Source organism: Danio rerio, chromosome 7 (assembly GCF_052040795.2).
Source record: "Danio rerio strain M-AB ecotype USA chromosome 7, GRCz13ab, whole genome shotgun sequence".
NCBI classification, from domain to species: domain Eukaryota; kingdom Metazoa; phylum Chordata; class Actinopteri; order Cypriniformes; family Danionidae; genus Danio; species Danio rerio.
In genome coordinates this window covers 48,159,406-48,172,500 of record NC_141027.1, presented here as the reverse complement: position 1 = coordinate 48,172,500, position 13,095 = coordinate 48,159,406, and the positions used below count along the sequence as shown (strand labels likewise).

The 13,095-nt window shown below is 36.2% G+C and overlaps 1 protein-coding gene across 20 annotated transcripts in view; it reads right to left on the bottom strand.

Annotated features, from left to right (window-relative positions):
• The window catches only part of dpy19l3 (dpy-19 like C-mannosyltransferase 3), an 88,225-nt gene that overhangs the window by 54,535 nt on the left and 20,595 nt on the right, over positions 1-13,095 (bottom strand). For 19 of the 20 annotated variants that reach the window (XM_087261717.1, XM_087261721.1, XM_087261720.1 and 16 more), the window contains 8 exons: positions 12,181-12,302; positions 11,935-12,080; positions 11,286-11,409; positions 7,666-7,800; positions 7,457-7,588; positions 3,266-3,367; positions 2,985-3,058; positions 2,531-2,689 (listed from right to left, as the gene is read on the bottom strand). In XM_087261717.1, the coding sequence (XP_087117843.1) occupies positions 2,531-2,689; positions 2,985-3,058; positions 3,266-3,367; positions 7,457-7,588; positions 7,666-7,800; positions 11,286-11,409; positions 11,935-12,080; positions 12,181-12,302 (994 nt within the window). Of the gene's footprint in view, positions 1-2,530; positions 2,690-2,984; positions 3,059-3,265; positions 3,368-7,456; positions 7,589-7,665; positions 7,801-11,285; positions 11,410-11,807; positions 11,876-11,934; positions 12,081-12,180; positions 12,303-13,095 lie in introns of those variants that run through there. The other variant, XM_087261734.1, reaches the window with a different exon arrangement.

The window sequence follows — 13,095 nt, the reverse complement described above, 5'->3', positions numbered from 1 at the left end:
AATTAACCAAATGGAAAACAACCAAAAAAATGACAAAACTAAACAAGCATATTGATTCACACACAAACACTGACACAGCTGCACACACATACACAATTTACACTCTTGCGCACAATATATTTGTAAATTGTCAGGACATTCCATGTGTTTCCATTGTTCTTAAACAATACAGACTGTATTATTGTTTTGAATAAATTATTATATTATTATAAAAACATTCTTGACCATTTGTAAGCCTTTTGAAAAAAAAAAAAAAAGTCACCATCTCCTTGTAATACCTACTTTATTATCAGTGGTGTAAAGTAACAAATTACAAATACTCAAATTGTTGTAATCGAGTGGTTTTTCCTCAGGAATTGTACTTTGCTGAGTAATTTTAAAAACTGTGTACTTTCCCTTAAGTAAATTGTTTTAGTGCTATATTGGTACTTTTACTTCACTTTAAATACATATATATTTTATTTTCTCTCGTCTATGGGTATTGACTGAGTAGAAAAATCCTTCCTGTGATTCCTGTACAATCAAAATCGCATCATACTGAACAACCTCAAGACATGGCGATTTATGAAGTATGTTAACTGCATGATGACTGAAATTTCCAAATGGCCCAAAATAATAACTAAATGCACTAAAGAATGTTACGTTTTCACACACACATATACAAATTGCATGCATATTAAACGCATAAACCTTTCACAGTGTAATACTCACTACACGTTACTCTTGAGTACTTTTAATAGGGCTACTTTTTACTCATTCATAGAATAATATTTAAAGCAGATACCTTTATGCACTACATTTTTGGGTAAGTAATGGTACTTTTACTTGAGTATGATTTTTCAGTAATCTTTCCACCACTGATCATTATACAGATTTGTGATATTGCCTGATATGTCACAAACACATATACTGTACATAAATATTTGACCAATTCCTAACTACATTCAGAGTAAAATGTATGCATGTGTGTATATTTCTTACGTGGTATTCCTTTATTCCTGTATTATATTTAGCAAATGTCAGTGAAATGTTTTTTAACCTTGTGGAGACATTTTTTTGCCGCACACAATCATCAGCTTTTAACCTGCTGTATGTACAGTGGATATCCAAATAATTAAAATATCCTAAATTCCTTTATTCCTATTTAAATGCTCGGAAAGAAGCAGTTTCTAAACATGAGAAAAAGAACACCAGTCAAAATTAGAAAGGCTATATGCAGGAAGCAAATTTCAAGACCTTTTTAAGACTTTTTAAAGACCTTCTCGGAATATTTTTAAGACCTCATCGCCACTTCAAGTTCTAGTCAGTATCAAACCTTTAACTTAATAAACAGTTGCTAATGAACAGTTGCACTTAAATTAACCATATGCAACAAAACATGGATAAGTGCGGAAGAAACAAAGCTTGAAAGAATAAATTACACAATTGTTTTCAGTGACAGACTTCAGCCACTGTTTAAACTCGTCTTTCTCCAACCAGGAGTACGCAAACTTACATTTTCCCATTTTGCCGTCTGTTTTGCTCTATGGTTTCACTATATTTGGAGAGCGTCACATCACCTTCCCGCATTTGTTGCAAATTACGTGACATAACCAAGACGAAGAAGCTTGGCCAGACACGCCCCGACCTGAACTAATTGTGTGGATTGAGCACGCTGTTGTTAACATTAGGAGGAAAATAATTGTATTTATGCTTTTTTGGAGTCAAACACTTTGAACAATGCTTGAACAAAATACGAAAAAAAAAGAAAAATATTTGAAAAAAATGTGATTAAGACTTTTTAATACCTTTTAAAGGCCTTAATTTTCTCATAATTGATTTATCAACTTTTAATACTTTTTTAGGACCCAGCGGACACCCTGTTAGAGTACATAATCTATCAAAATAAACCACATAAGAGCTCAGTGGTTAGCACTGTCACCTCGAAGCAAGTAGGTGGCATTACTGTGTGGAGACTGAATGTTCTCCCCATGTTCGCGTTGGTAAACAATAATATTAATAATCATAAAAATAAACTACATATAGTGACAAACCCTATTTAACCAGCAACCTGTTCCATTTTCATTGATTTTGAAAGATGGTATATATAGACTATATGTGTGAGAGCATGTGAGTGTGAGCTCGCCTCTGGGTTTTTGTGGGCTCATTTGATTCTGATAAGGAAAGAGAACAAAAAGAGGGCCACTGCAACCCTTAAAGCAACAACAAATCAGCTTTGAACTAAGCATAATAACACATTCAAAAGCCCTAATGGAAAAAAAAAACACACCTATTATGTAGCGCATCTAATAAAGACTAATAACTCTAATTATAAATTAGCATCGTGACCTGTGGTGGACGGGGTGGTTATGAAGCTATAATCGCGGCTCTTCTGGTCATTTCTCACAATATCGCTGCACTCTAATTAGTAAACGGAACATTAGGAGAATATTTAAATTTGCAAAAACATATCTGGTTAATGCGCAGCATACGGCGAGGCATTGCACTTGAGTGGTTTCTCGCAGAGAGGGAAGCGATGCAGTACTTTTACCTGAGATTAGAGAGTGCCACCAGCAGCAGTAAGATGAAGAGCACACTGAGGGTGCAGAGATACGGATAGAGCAGCACCGTGCCAGCCAACCGCTCGAATGTATCCAATGGCAACAAGCCAAATGCCTCCTCGCACAGATAGAGACTGGCATCAAAGTCTCTGAAAGAAAGAGGCAGGGAGGGAGTGCGCTTGGATATATATTATACAGATTATTGGGAGCAGCAATTCATCTGATCAACTCAAATGGCTCCGTAAATATCTAGCGGATGAGCAGATTACATTGCGTGCCAGATGTTATTTTTCCACCAGAGCTGGACGCATTTAATCACAGTGGATTAATGGCTTGCTCCAGCCTCCGAGCAGATCTCACTTCTGAATAAGACACCACGATATGGCATTTGACTGATGATAAAAGGCTTAGATGTAGCGCCCTGAGAGATGACCAAAGACTTACCTCGTTGCCCCGAAGCCAAACTTGGCCTTTATGAACTTGAAGATGTGCTCGTCAGATTTGAGCTGGAGTACTTTCTGTCAATTAAAAAGGAGAGAGTGAAAGATGAAATCACTCAGGGGAGCGTCTCGTGAGATGGGCGATGTGGGTTTTTATGAGCGTAAGATATGAAGGAAGACAATGATACTGAAAGTAAAGATGGTGTCTTGGGAAGAGCAGGTAGAGAAGCTCTATTTTATCATTAATGACAGGGCGCACGCTGTAGAACACGATTCATAGCTCACCTTGGCTGAATAATTGATGGTGAAAGTTAATGCGAGGACTAGGAGTGTGTGGAGAGCCAGTTTTCCTACTCGTATAACAAAGCCGCCCATCTTTAGCCCTGTCTGAAAGCCACACACACATACACACACAGCAGGTATTAATATATAAAACTACAACAATATTCCAAGCGGCTGGTTTCCATCAAAACAAAACAGGGTGTTAGGAAACAAAGATAAGGCTTGAAGAGCAAAACAAAAAGTGATAAAGTACCTCATGTAAACATTTTGTAGCCTAAAGCCCTATTGCTATGGGATGCATTATCAAGAAATGTCATGAAAGCAATTGTTTTCGGGTCTGTAGATAAGCAGAGATACTGTATTTATGCATTGCTGTGACGTGACTTATTATATCATATGTTTAACTGTGGCAATTCAGTAACCAGGAAAGTCAAACATGAACATATGGGATTAATAGAATAAGAATATCTGCACACATACAAAAATTGCATTTCAGTTCTGTTTCGTAACATCCCTGCAAGAAGATCACCTGTAAATTATTCAATCATGTTTGCCATCTGATATTTTAAGGACTAGATTAACATGCAGGATATACTCAAAAGCCACCTCCTCTCTGAATCAAAACTTTAAGAACCCCCCATTTCCTTACTCCATCTATTCAGTTAAAAATGATCATAATTATTTTTCTCTGTGTTTTATTTTTTTTAATCAAACTAATTAATTAATTATAATCATAATTATTATTTTTTATTTAACCCTTGTTTTTAAATTAGTTTTGGACATTGGCATTTTGTAAATGTTTTTATATTAGATTTTTTTTTGTTTGTTCTACAATATCTTAATCAAGTTTTAGTATCTTATTCTAATATACTGTATATACAATAGTAAATTAAATTAAATAATTATGCACATGGCTCAACAATAATGACTGCCTGATAGCCCAGGGCCAGCATGAGAGATGCTGGGGACAGTAGACAGAATTGTTACTGGCCCGTATTGGTGTAACGGTTCACAAATCTCACAGTTCAGATCACACTACGGTGTTTGAGTCACGGATCGGACTATTGTTAGGATTAGCAAAAAAGGGAGGAGACAAAAGTATTACTGGAAAAAACATTGGTTTTAACAAACAGAACTTAGAACATTTTAATAAAAATTAAAATCAAGAAAGAATCAGCTGAAAAAAAAAACATTCAATACAAAAAATGATCTTTGCTACTGTTACTGAAAATGCAAGAAATCTAACATCTTGTACAACACATCATATTTATTTTCAATGTATGATTCAACAATTCACACTTAAAACTTCATGATTCATTACAGGTGGATCATTTTTGAAAACCTATTCAGTGACATATTTTGATGGTTGTTTGTCGCCACCCATTGGATAAAAATGTAATCGCTACAACATTCACCAGCGTCAAGCTCCATTAAACGGAGATTTTAATCTTTACCATAAACATCAGTGTTTATATCTGAACTATAAACGGTTCTCCCAGTACTTCTGTGTTATTTAAGTTTTTTAACTAACTGACAGTGTAAAAACTGAATCCCTCACAATCAAACACAGATTTGCATGCAGCGCTTTGAACGATTAATAAGCATATGCAAATTATTATTGTTTATCATTCATGTTGCGTAGATTTGAATTGAGATCACAATCTTTTAATGTTTAATTGTGCAGCTTTACACTGAATGCATTAATGCAGGCTAAACAAATAATGACAAAAAAAAAACACTTTAAAAACAATTAAAAACTTTCATTAATAGCCTAAGAAAGCATTTAGGTCCGTTTTTCCATGATCATTATATTTCACAGGGAAGCTAAAATGCTTTCATACTCTTGATTTGAATGACGCAGGAGGCGATCTCTCTGCGATTGGTATAAATTTTGTATCCAAATTAGGAGGCTAAAAGAAAACTGTTGCTAACATCTTGGAAGCAGACATTTACGTGAGTACAACACGATGAAAAATGAATTGAAAAAGTGCATTAATTCTGACTCCTATGTGAATATATATTGTAATGTGTAACTGAGAGCACACATATTACAGGTCTGTTTGCACATAAATAATAACAGACTCATGCATGTCTAATGCACAACTCCTGCATAGCACTGTAATCATCCATACCTTTACTACAATTTTCATTTCTCAAAAGTGACACTTTTTAACTTCATTAAAAAAGGAGTTGCTGAATATAACACAGTACATTCTTGCAGTGGTTTGGCATTTTCAGACACTTTTATTTTTAACAATAATAATAACAATAACAATTGAGAAATGGCCTGCTAGATCGAAGAAACGTGGTGTTCATAAATTAAATATTAAATCTATAAATTAAAATAATATTAAATAGCAATATGGATATTTTTGTTGTTGTTATTTTGTGATACTCCCCGGAGGATTACTGAAGCGTCCTGGTTCTAAACCATATATATATATATATATATATATATATATATATATATATATATATATATATATATATATATATATATATATATATATATATATATATATATATATATATACACTCTCCGGCCACCTTATTAGATGCACCCATCCAACTGCTCGTTAACGCAAATTTCTAATCAGCCAATCACATGGCAGCATCCCAATGCATTTAGGCATGTAGGCATGGTCAAAACAATCTGCTGCTGCAGGTCAAACCGGGCATTAGAATGGGAAAGAAAGATGGATTTAAGTGACTTTGAATGTTGCATGGTTGTTGGTGCCAAAGGGGCTGGTCTGAGTATTTCAGAAACTGCTGATCTACTGGGATTTTCACATACAAACACGTCTTGGGTTTACAGAGAATGGTCTGAAAACGAGAAAATATCCAGTGAGCGACAGTTTTGTGGCTGCAAAAGCCTTGTTGATGCCAGAGGTCAGTGGAAAATGGCCTGACTGGTTTGAGCTGATGGAAAGGCAACAGTAACTGAAATAACCACTTATTACAGCCGAGGTATGCAGAAGAGCATTTCTGAATGCACAACACGTCCAACCTTGAAGCGGATGGACTACAGCAGCAGAAGACCACATCGGGTGCCATCCTGTCAGCTAAGAGCAGAAAACTGAGGTTACAATTCGCACAGGCTCTCTGAAATTGAACAATAAAAGATTGGAAAAATGTTGCCAGGTCTGAGGAGTCTTGAGTTCTTCTGCGACATTCAGATGGTAGAGTCAGAATTTGGTGTCAACAACATAAAAGCATGGATCCATCCTGCCCTGTATCAACGGTTCAGGCTGGTGGTGTAATGGTGCGGGGGATATTTTCTAGGCATATTTTGGGCCCATTTGTACCAATTGAGCATCGTGTCAACGCCACAGCCTACCTGAGGATTATTGCTAACCATGTCTATCCCTTTATGACCACAGTGTACCCATCTTCTGATTGCTACTTCCAGCAGAATAACGGGCCATGTCATAAAGCGCAAATCATCTCAGACTGGTTTCTTGAACATACTCAAATGGCCTCCACAGTCACCAGATCTCAATCCAAAAAAGCACTTTTGGAATGTGGTGGAACAGAAGATTTGCAGCCAACAAATCCGCAACTGTGTGATGCTATCATGTCAACATGGACCAAAATCTCTGAGAAATATTTCCAGTACCTTGTTGAATCTCTGCCATGAAGGATTAAGGCAGTTCTGAACGCAAAAAGGGGGTCCAACCCGGTACTAGTAAGGTGTACCTAATAAAGTGACCAGTGAATGTCTGCGTGTTATTATTTTTGTTCCATCTGAAAATTATTTTTCTCCAGTGTGCAGGTTCTATAATTGTACTTTTATGCCATAAAAACAGGTTATTTTCTAATCATTTAAAGTGAAAATAACAGAGCATGAACAGGAGCTTTACCAAAATGCTCATTTTAAAAGATTTTTGATGGCACCCAAAGGTTTTTGCATCTACAGGTTTTTTTTTCTGCATAGAGAATTACAAAGTGGCCACCTCCATCAAATTTTGTAGCAGCTCTGCCTTTTGACAAAAATCAGGCAAGCAATCACGACTATGGACAGAGCCCAAGTGATGTTTAAGCACTGGCCATGTATTTATTTACATTAGATGTTATTTTACAAGAATAATGCAAAATGTGCTCATTTCAAGTAGCAAACAAATTGGCAAACTGGCATGAAAATTGTGCCTCATTCTGAGCCATCATGTAGATCCATGCACTGCGACATTTACTGACCTGAAAGTGTTTGATGAAGAGAGCAGACACAATGAAGCTGAGCACCAGAGAGCCCAAAATCATAGAGTTGCAGAACTGCAGTAACCACACCAATAACAGACTCGACACCTGCATCAGGTACAGAGAGACCACCTACAGAGAGAAAGAAATGAATATCCAACCCTGCATGAACTACAAAAAGTCTCCAGTCTTCGTGCATTGAGCGTTACCTGTTCTGCTGTGAGGAAGTCCAGGCAATCCAAAGTGTAGATTATAAGGGCCTGCACCAGTAGGACAAACTGATTGAACTGCCATGTCAAACAGAAGCAGAAGGTGGAGACGAACACCAGCCACAACACCACTCTCTGTGAATGAGAGCGCATGAAAGGAAAATGATGTTCCACTCAGACAGCCAAACATACAAAAAAGCTTCTTTTTTTATTCAGAGCTTATAAAATGATCATTTTTCCTGTGATATACACCATATGTCAGGAAAGCAATTAAGAGTTTGAGCTGAGAGAACATACTGAGAGAGAACAAATATGTGTTCAGCAGGGTAAATATTTCAGACGTACACTTGCTATTGCAAACCTCCGTTTCATATTTCACAAAACTATTCTGCAACAGCAGCGAGCAGTCAGAAACATTTATCACTGCTTACTGTCTCTTGTTTCCTCAGTTATTTCAATCATGTTAACACTTTACATTAAAATTCATTTGTTAATGCATTTACTAACATGAAAAATCAACAAACAACATTTATTACTGTATATACTTTTAATGGTAGTTAATGACTATTTAAAAATAATGCTTTCGAAAGTTTTCCCCATTTTTCACTGAAAATGTTTAGAAAAATTACAAATTTAATTCTAATCCAGTCTAATAACTAGTCAGTGGTGCGTTTCTCAAGCAACGACATAATTCTGTGGATGAACTATCATAGTACGATGCATTGTTTGGGAAAAGAATGATGTAGTGACGAGTGTTTCCCAGAACTGTAGCTGCTTTGTCGCAGAACCATCATTTGAACCATGTTAGTTATAACGAAAAACGTGCCCACATAGCAAAATTTCTCTGGCCCAGCTCTGGCCCACACAATCAGGTTTTGCTTGGCCCGCATGCCGCAGTGAATTACGGTACATGACTGGACCAAATCTGGCTTCCAGACAAGGGCCAAACACAGACCATATCTGGGCCAAGTCTCAGCCAAGTTAATAACTCATAACTGGGCCTGAACTGGGCCAGATAGGTTGGTGTGTCACGATTGCAATGAAATTGATAAACCCATGGAGGGATGCGCTTTAGGCACACTATGGGCACGCTTTTTATCAAAGTGACCTGATTGGTAGAATTTTTTTCTTTACTCAAAAATGATTTTAGTGTATTTTAAATGTGGGTCAAGACTGGCCAAACTCACATGGCCCACTTATCAAATTTTTAAATCTGGGCCAAATACTACGTTTTTCATCTGGCCCAAATCTTGTGTGCCGCCTTAAAAACGGTGCCACCTCTGCCAAACCCGGGCCATGTTTGGCCCACATGCTGTATGCCAGTGCCGGATGATTGCCTGCTGTGCCAGCTTTTTGCCAAATCTGGGCCAGAATTCTTTGCTACTAGGGGTCCATATTAATGTTGTTAAAGAGGTGGAGTAACTTCTTTAAAGAAAAACCCTATAATTTTTGTGCATATTATATTGTTTTACATGCACACACATTTAAGAAAATTCAATATTAGTTTAGATAAAAACATGCACTCGTTTTCCATATTAATTGAAATATCCGTAAACGGCACATATAGGACCTGTGTTTACTTGAGGACCTGTGGTTACTCAAGTACAAATGTAAATATCCTGCTAGCTTACTGAGCCTTGTCAAGCGAGTTCTTACACTCCTATGATTGGTCACGTGCTCAACAGAAAGGGCTGCAATTGGCTCTAATGCTATGGCGATGTTCACCGATGAGTGACGCTGCTAAACGGCAGCTGTGTTCTGTCTACATTTCTGTCTGTTCCTATATCCTATTGCATGTTAGATTTCACGCGACTACCTTCATTTTATTCTTTATTGATAAAAGTAAAAAGTAACTTGCATCACCGTTTTTAAAAAGTAACTCAATTATTACTACTTAATTTTTTAAGGTAATGTGTTACTTTACGTGTTACTTAAAAAACGAGTATTATTATGTAACTTGCATTACTTGTAATGTGTAACCTCCAACACTGCACATCACTGGTATCATTCTATGATGATGTAAAAAAAAAAAAAAAACATTTTGAAAAATTGTGTGAATTTTCTGATTTAATAACAAAGAATAGACATTATTTAGCTCAATTTTGTTTTCTGTGTTGGTATCTTGGTTAGTTTAGACCTGTAATTTACCGTATAAATATAACACACATACTGCCAGTAGGTGGCCCATGTTAATAAATGAATCATTGATTAAAACCAACATTGATTGGTTCAAAACGACTTGCTCATTTCATTTGTTCAGGAAGACAACACCACAGGGTTGCAATAAGATGCACAAATGTTCAGCTCTGAACATGTTTGGAACCATTTTTATAGCACAAAATAAAACTAAAATACCATAAATAATATCTATGTGTCTTTGCCTTGGATAGTTAAAGAAACTAGGTTATAGGATGAAGCCAGCAGGCTGATCCCCAGAGAACATTTTCTCTGCATGTGCACCGTCACCAGTGAGAAAGCCCATGTTGTGTCTAAAAAGTATAGTCACTTATTCATTTATAATTTTAAACAGGAAAAGATTAAAAGATAATCGGGCCTGACTTAGCAGATTCCTGACCATACAGACACCCTTAATATCTTTCTCCAGACTCTTCATCATTCATTGCATTTTCACCTTCTTATAGTCATTGTGACTTTATTCATTTATCATAACCACTAATTTAGTGAGTAAAATTAAAAGTCATTGGTGAGTAATTTCAAACATAAGCAGTGCATAAATACAAGCATTTTTATATATATAGTGGGTAAATTTGACCCACGCTGGTGCTTATAGGTAAAAATGCCCCACTTTTAAATCTATTTTTATCTAAACAATTTTTAATATCTGGGAATTGTAAACAAGGCAATTTTAATAAAAGTCAATGACTGGGAGGCTTGAATGTTTTTTTTTTTTTTTTTTGAAGATCTGTTATGTACATATGATTAACAGCGATGGGTAAAACTGACTGTTCTAGTGCTAATATTACCCTAGTGTTTGTGGAAAAAATAATAATTCAATATCATATTTAATGGTGTAACATTATCTAACTATATTAAATTATCAAATATAATAACCAAAAGACCAAGGGATCAGGAATCAGGGAGGTTTACAGGAAAATGCAGGTATATTGCCATTACAGTATGGGACTCATAGTAGGGATGATTCACCCAAAAATTAAATTTTACTCACTATTTACTGACTCTCAACTTTTTTTTTTTGTATTGAATACAAAAGATGACAGTTTAAAGAATGCTGAAAACCTGTAACCACTGACACCCATAGCATAAAAAACAAATACTATGAAAATCAATGGTTACAGGTTTCCAGCAATTCTCAAAATATCTTTATTTGTGTTTAACATAAAAAAAAACTAGTGAGATACTCAATAATGTTTGCCAATATGCTGTTTAAAAAGCTACCACATTACAAGCACAGATGAAATCACATACTGTACATATAATGTAAAAAATCATTAAATGTAATTTGAAATTCTGTTAATTGTTTAGAAAAACGAGTCTAAGCAAATATTTGCAATAAAGAATCTGACTTCCCATGAATAATCTGAATCTTTTGGTAACGGTTTCAAGTATTGACATATACATTTATCAGGACAGACGTTTACCTGGTGAATAGGTTTAAGCTTTGGCCTTAAGTAGCAGGTTATGGCAGCCACCTGAAGAGCAAAGAACGGTATCGACCAGTTCTCCCTTAGAGAAATGGTAAACTCCACACGTGTGGTGTCCACTCTGCAAAAAAAGAAGTCAATAACACACAGAAAAGTAGGCTTAATGGGAGGAGAAACAAAAGAAAACAGATGTAAATGTGTACTTTTTCAATCCTAGACTGTTCTAAAATTCTGTAGAAAGTGATTTAATAAGCAAGTGTAAAAAAAGACTGTGACCAAAACATTGCTTTGCTTGATTAAGCGTCCCAACCATTTTAACCAATAGTTTAGAGTGGAGACTATTTGTATTGTGTATTGTGCATTCAAAGGAGAGCTTCAAAAATATTGAGACCGCCCCAGGAGGAAAAAATCTTATCAGGTTGCTTGTGACATTGAATAAAGGAGCCCTAAAATGTCAAAATGGCCTACAGCCCTAATCGTCTTTAAAAGATTTAATTCAGATTTTAGAGAAACCTATACCTGGATTCAGATGCTCACTGCATCACAATAAGCATTTACTCCTGCCAGATGGACTGCGAAGGTGAATTCTGTGCATACGAGAGACTGATTATAATCTCGTTGAGCACACACACACACACGCACATACCTGTTGAGAATATACCAGACTCCACTGAGGGCTCCAGCCAGCCACGAGTCACTGAGTAACCAGCTAGTGATAAAGAGAGCAATGACATACACTGTCTGCAAAGCAAACACTGTGTAGATGTAGAAATAAATTGGCTCCAAGTACGTCTGAAAATAAAACCCACACACGAAAGAAAAAATAAGCAATTCTGTCAAACATCCAAGATGATTTATAGATCTTACAAAGTACACAGAAGTGATTTGACACCTGGATTGGAAGTATCCTGTACAAAATGCTAAGAAACACCTCCTGGTAGATGTTCATGCGCTGTAGGATGTTTATTGTCCTCTTGGATTCTGTAGTGTTGTCATGAGTAAGCTCATAGAGACCTGTGGACACAAGAACACACACAAGTCAAACTTTGGACATTTGTAAGTCAAACTTTTACAAATTAGTATGAACTCAAACTGATGAAACAAAGTTTTAGGGTAGGAAAAAATTTCTAAAAAAAAAAGGTTTGTAATTATTATAATTTATTTTGCTTTAGTGTCAGACAAATAACTCTAAAATACAGATGAATATGTACTTTTTTTATTACTGTCGAACAGAAGATTTTGACATATTATGAGGGCATGCGAGAGATCTGTAGGGTGGACGGCAACATCAACAGCCTGAGGTATCAAGACATTTGTGCCGCCCGTCACATTACAAACCACAGGAGAGGACAAATTCTTCAGCAGGATAACACTCCTTCTCATACTTCAGCCTTGACATCAAAGTTCCTGAGAGCAAAGATGGTCAAGGTGCTCCAGGATTGGCCAGCGCAGTCACCAGAAATGAACATTGCTGAGCATGTCTGGGGTAAGATGAAGAAGGAGGCTTTAAAGATGAATCCAAAGTATCTTGATGAACTCTGGGAGTCCTTCAAGAATGCTTTCTTTGGCATTCCAGATGACTTTATTAATACGTTATTTGAGTCATTGATGAAACGTATGGATGCAGTCCTCCAAGCTCATGGGAGTCATGCACAATTGTGATTCTTTTTCCACTGCAGCATGACTTTACATTCTATACTGTACATTATTTCTGTTAAGTGACAAGACTTTTGTCTAAGCAAAGTCAGACCTTACCGTCCTAATTAAATAATTAAAAATCAAGGCATGATCATATTTTATTTTGGTA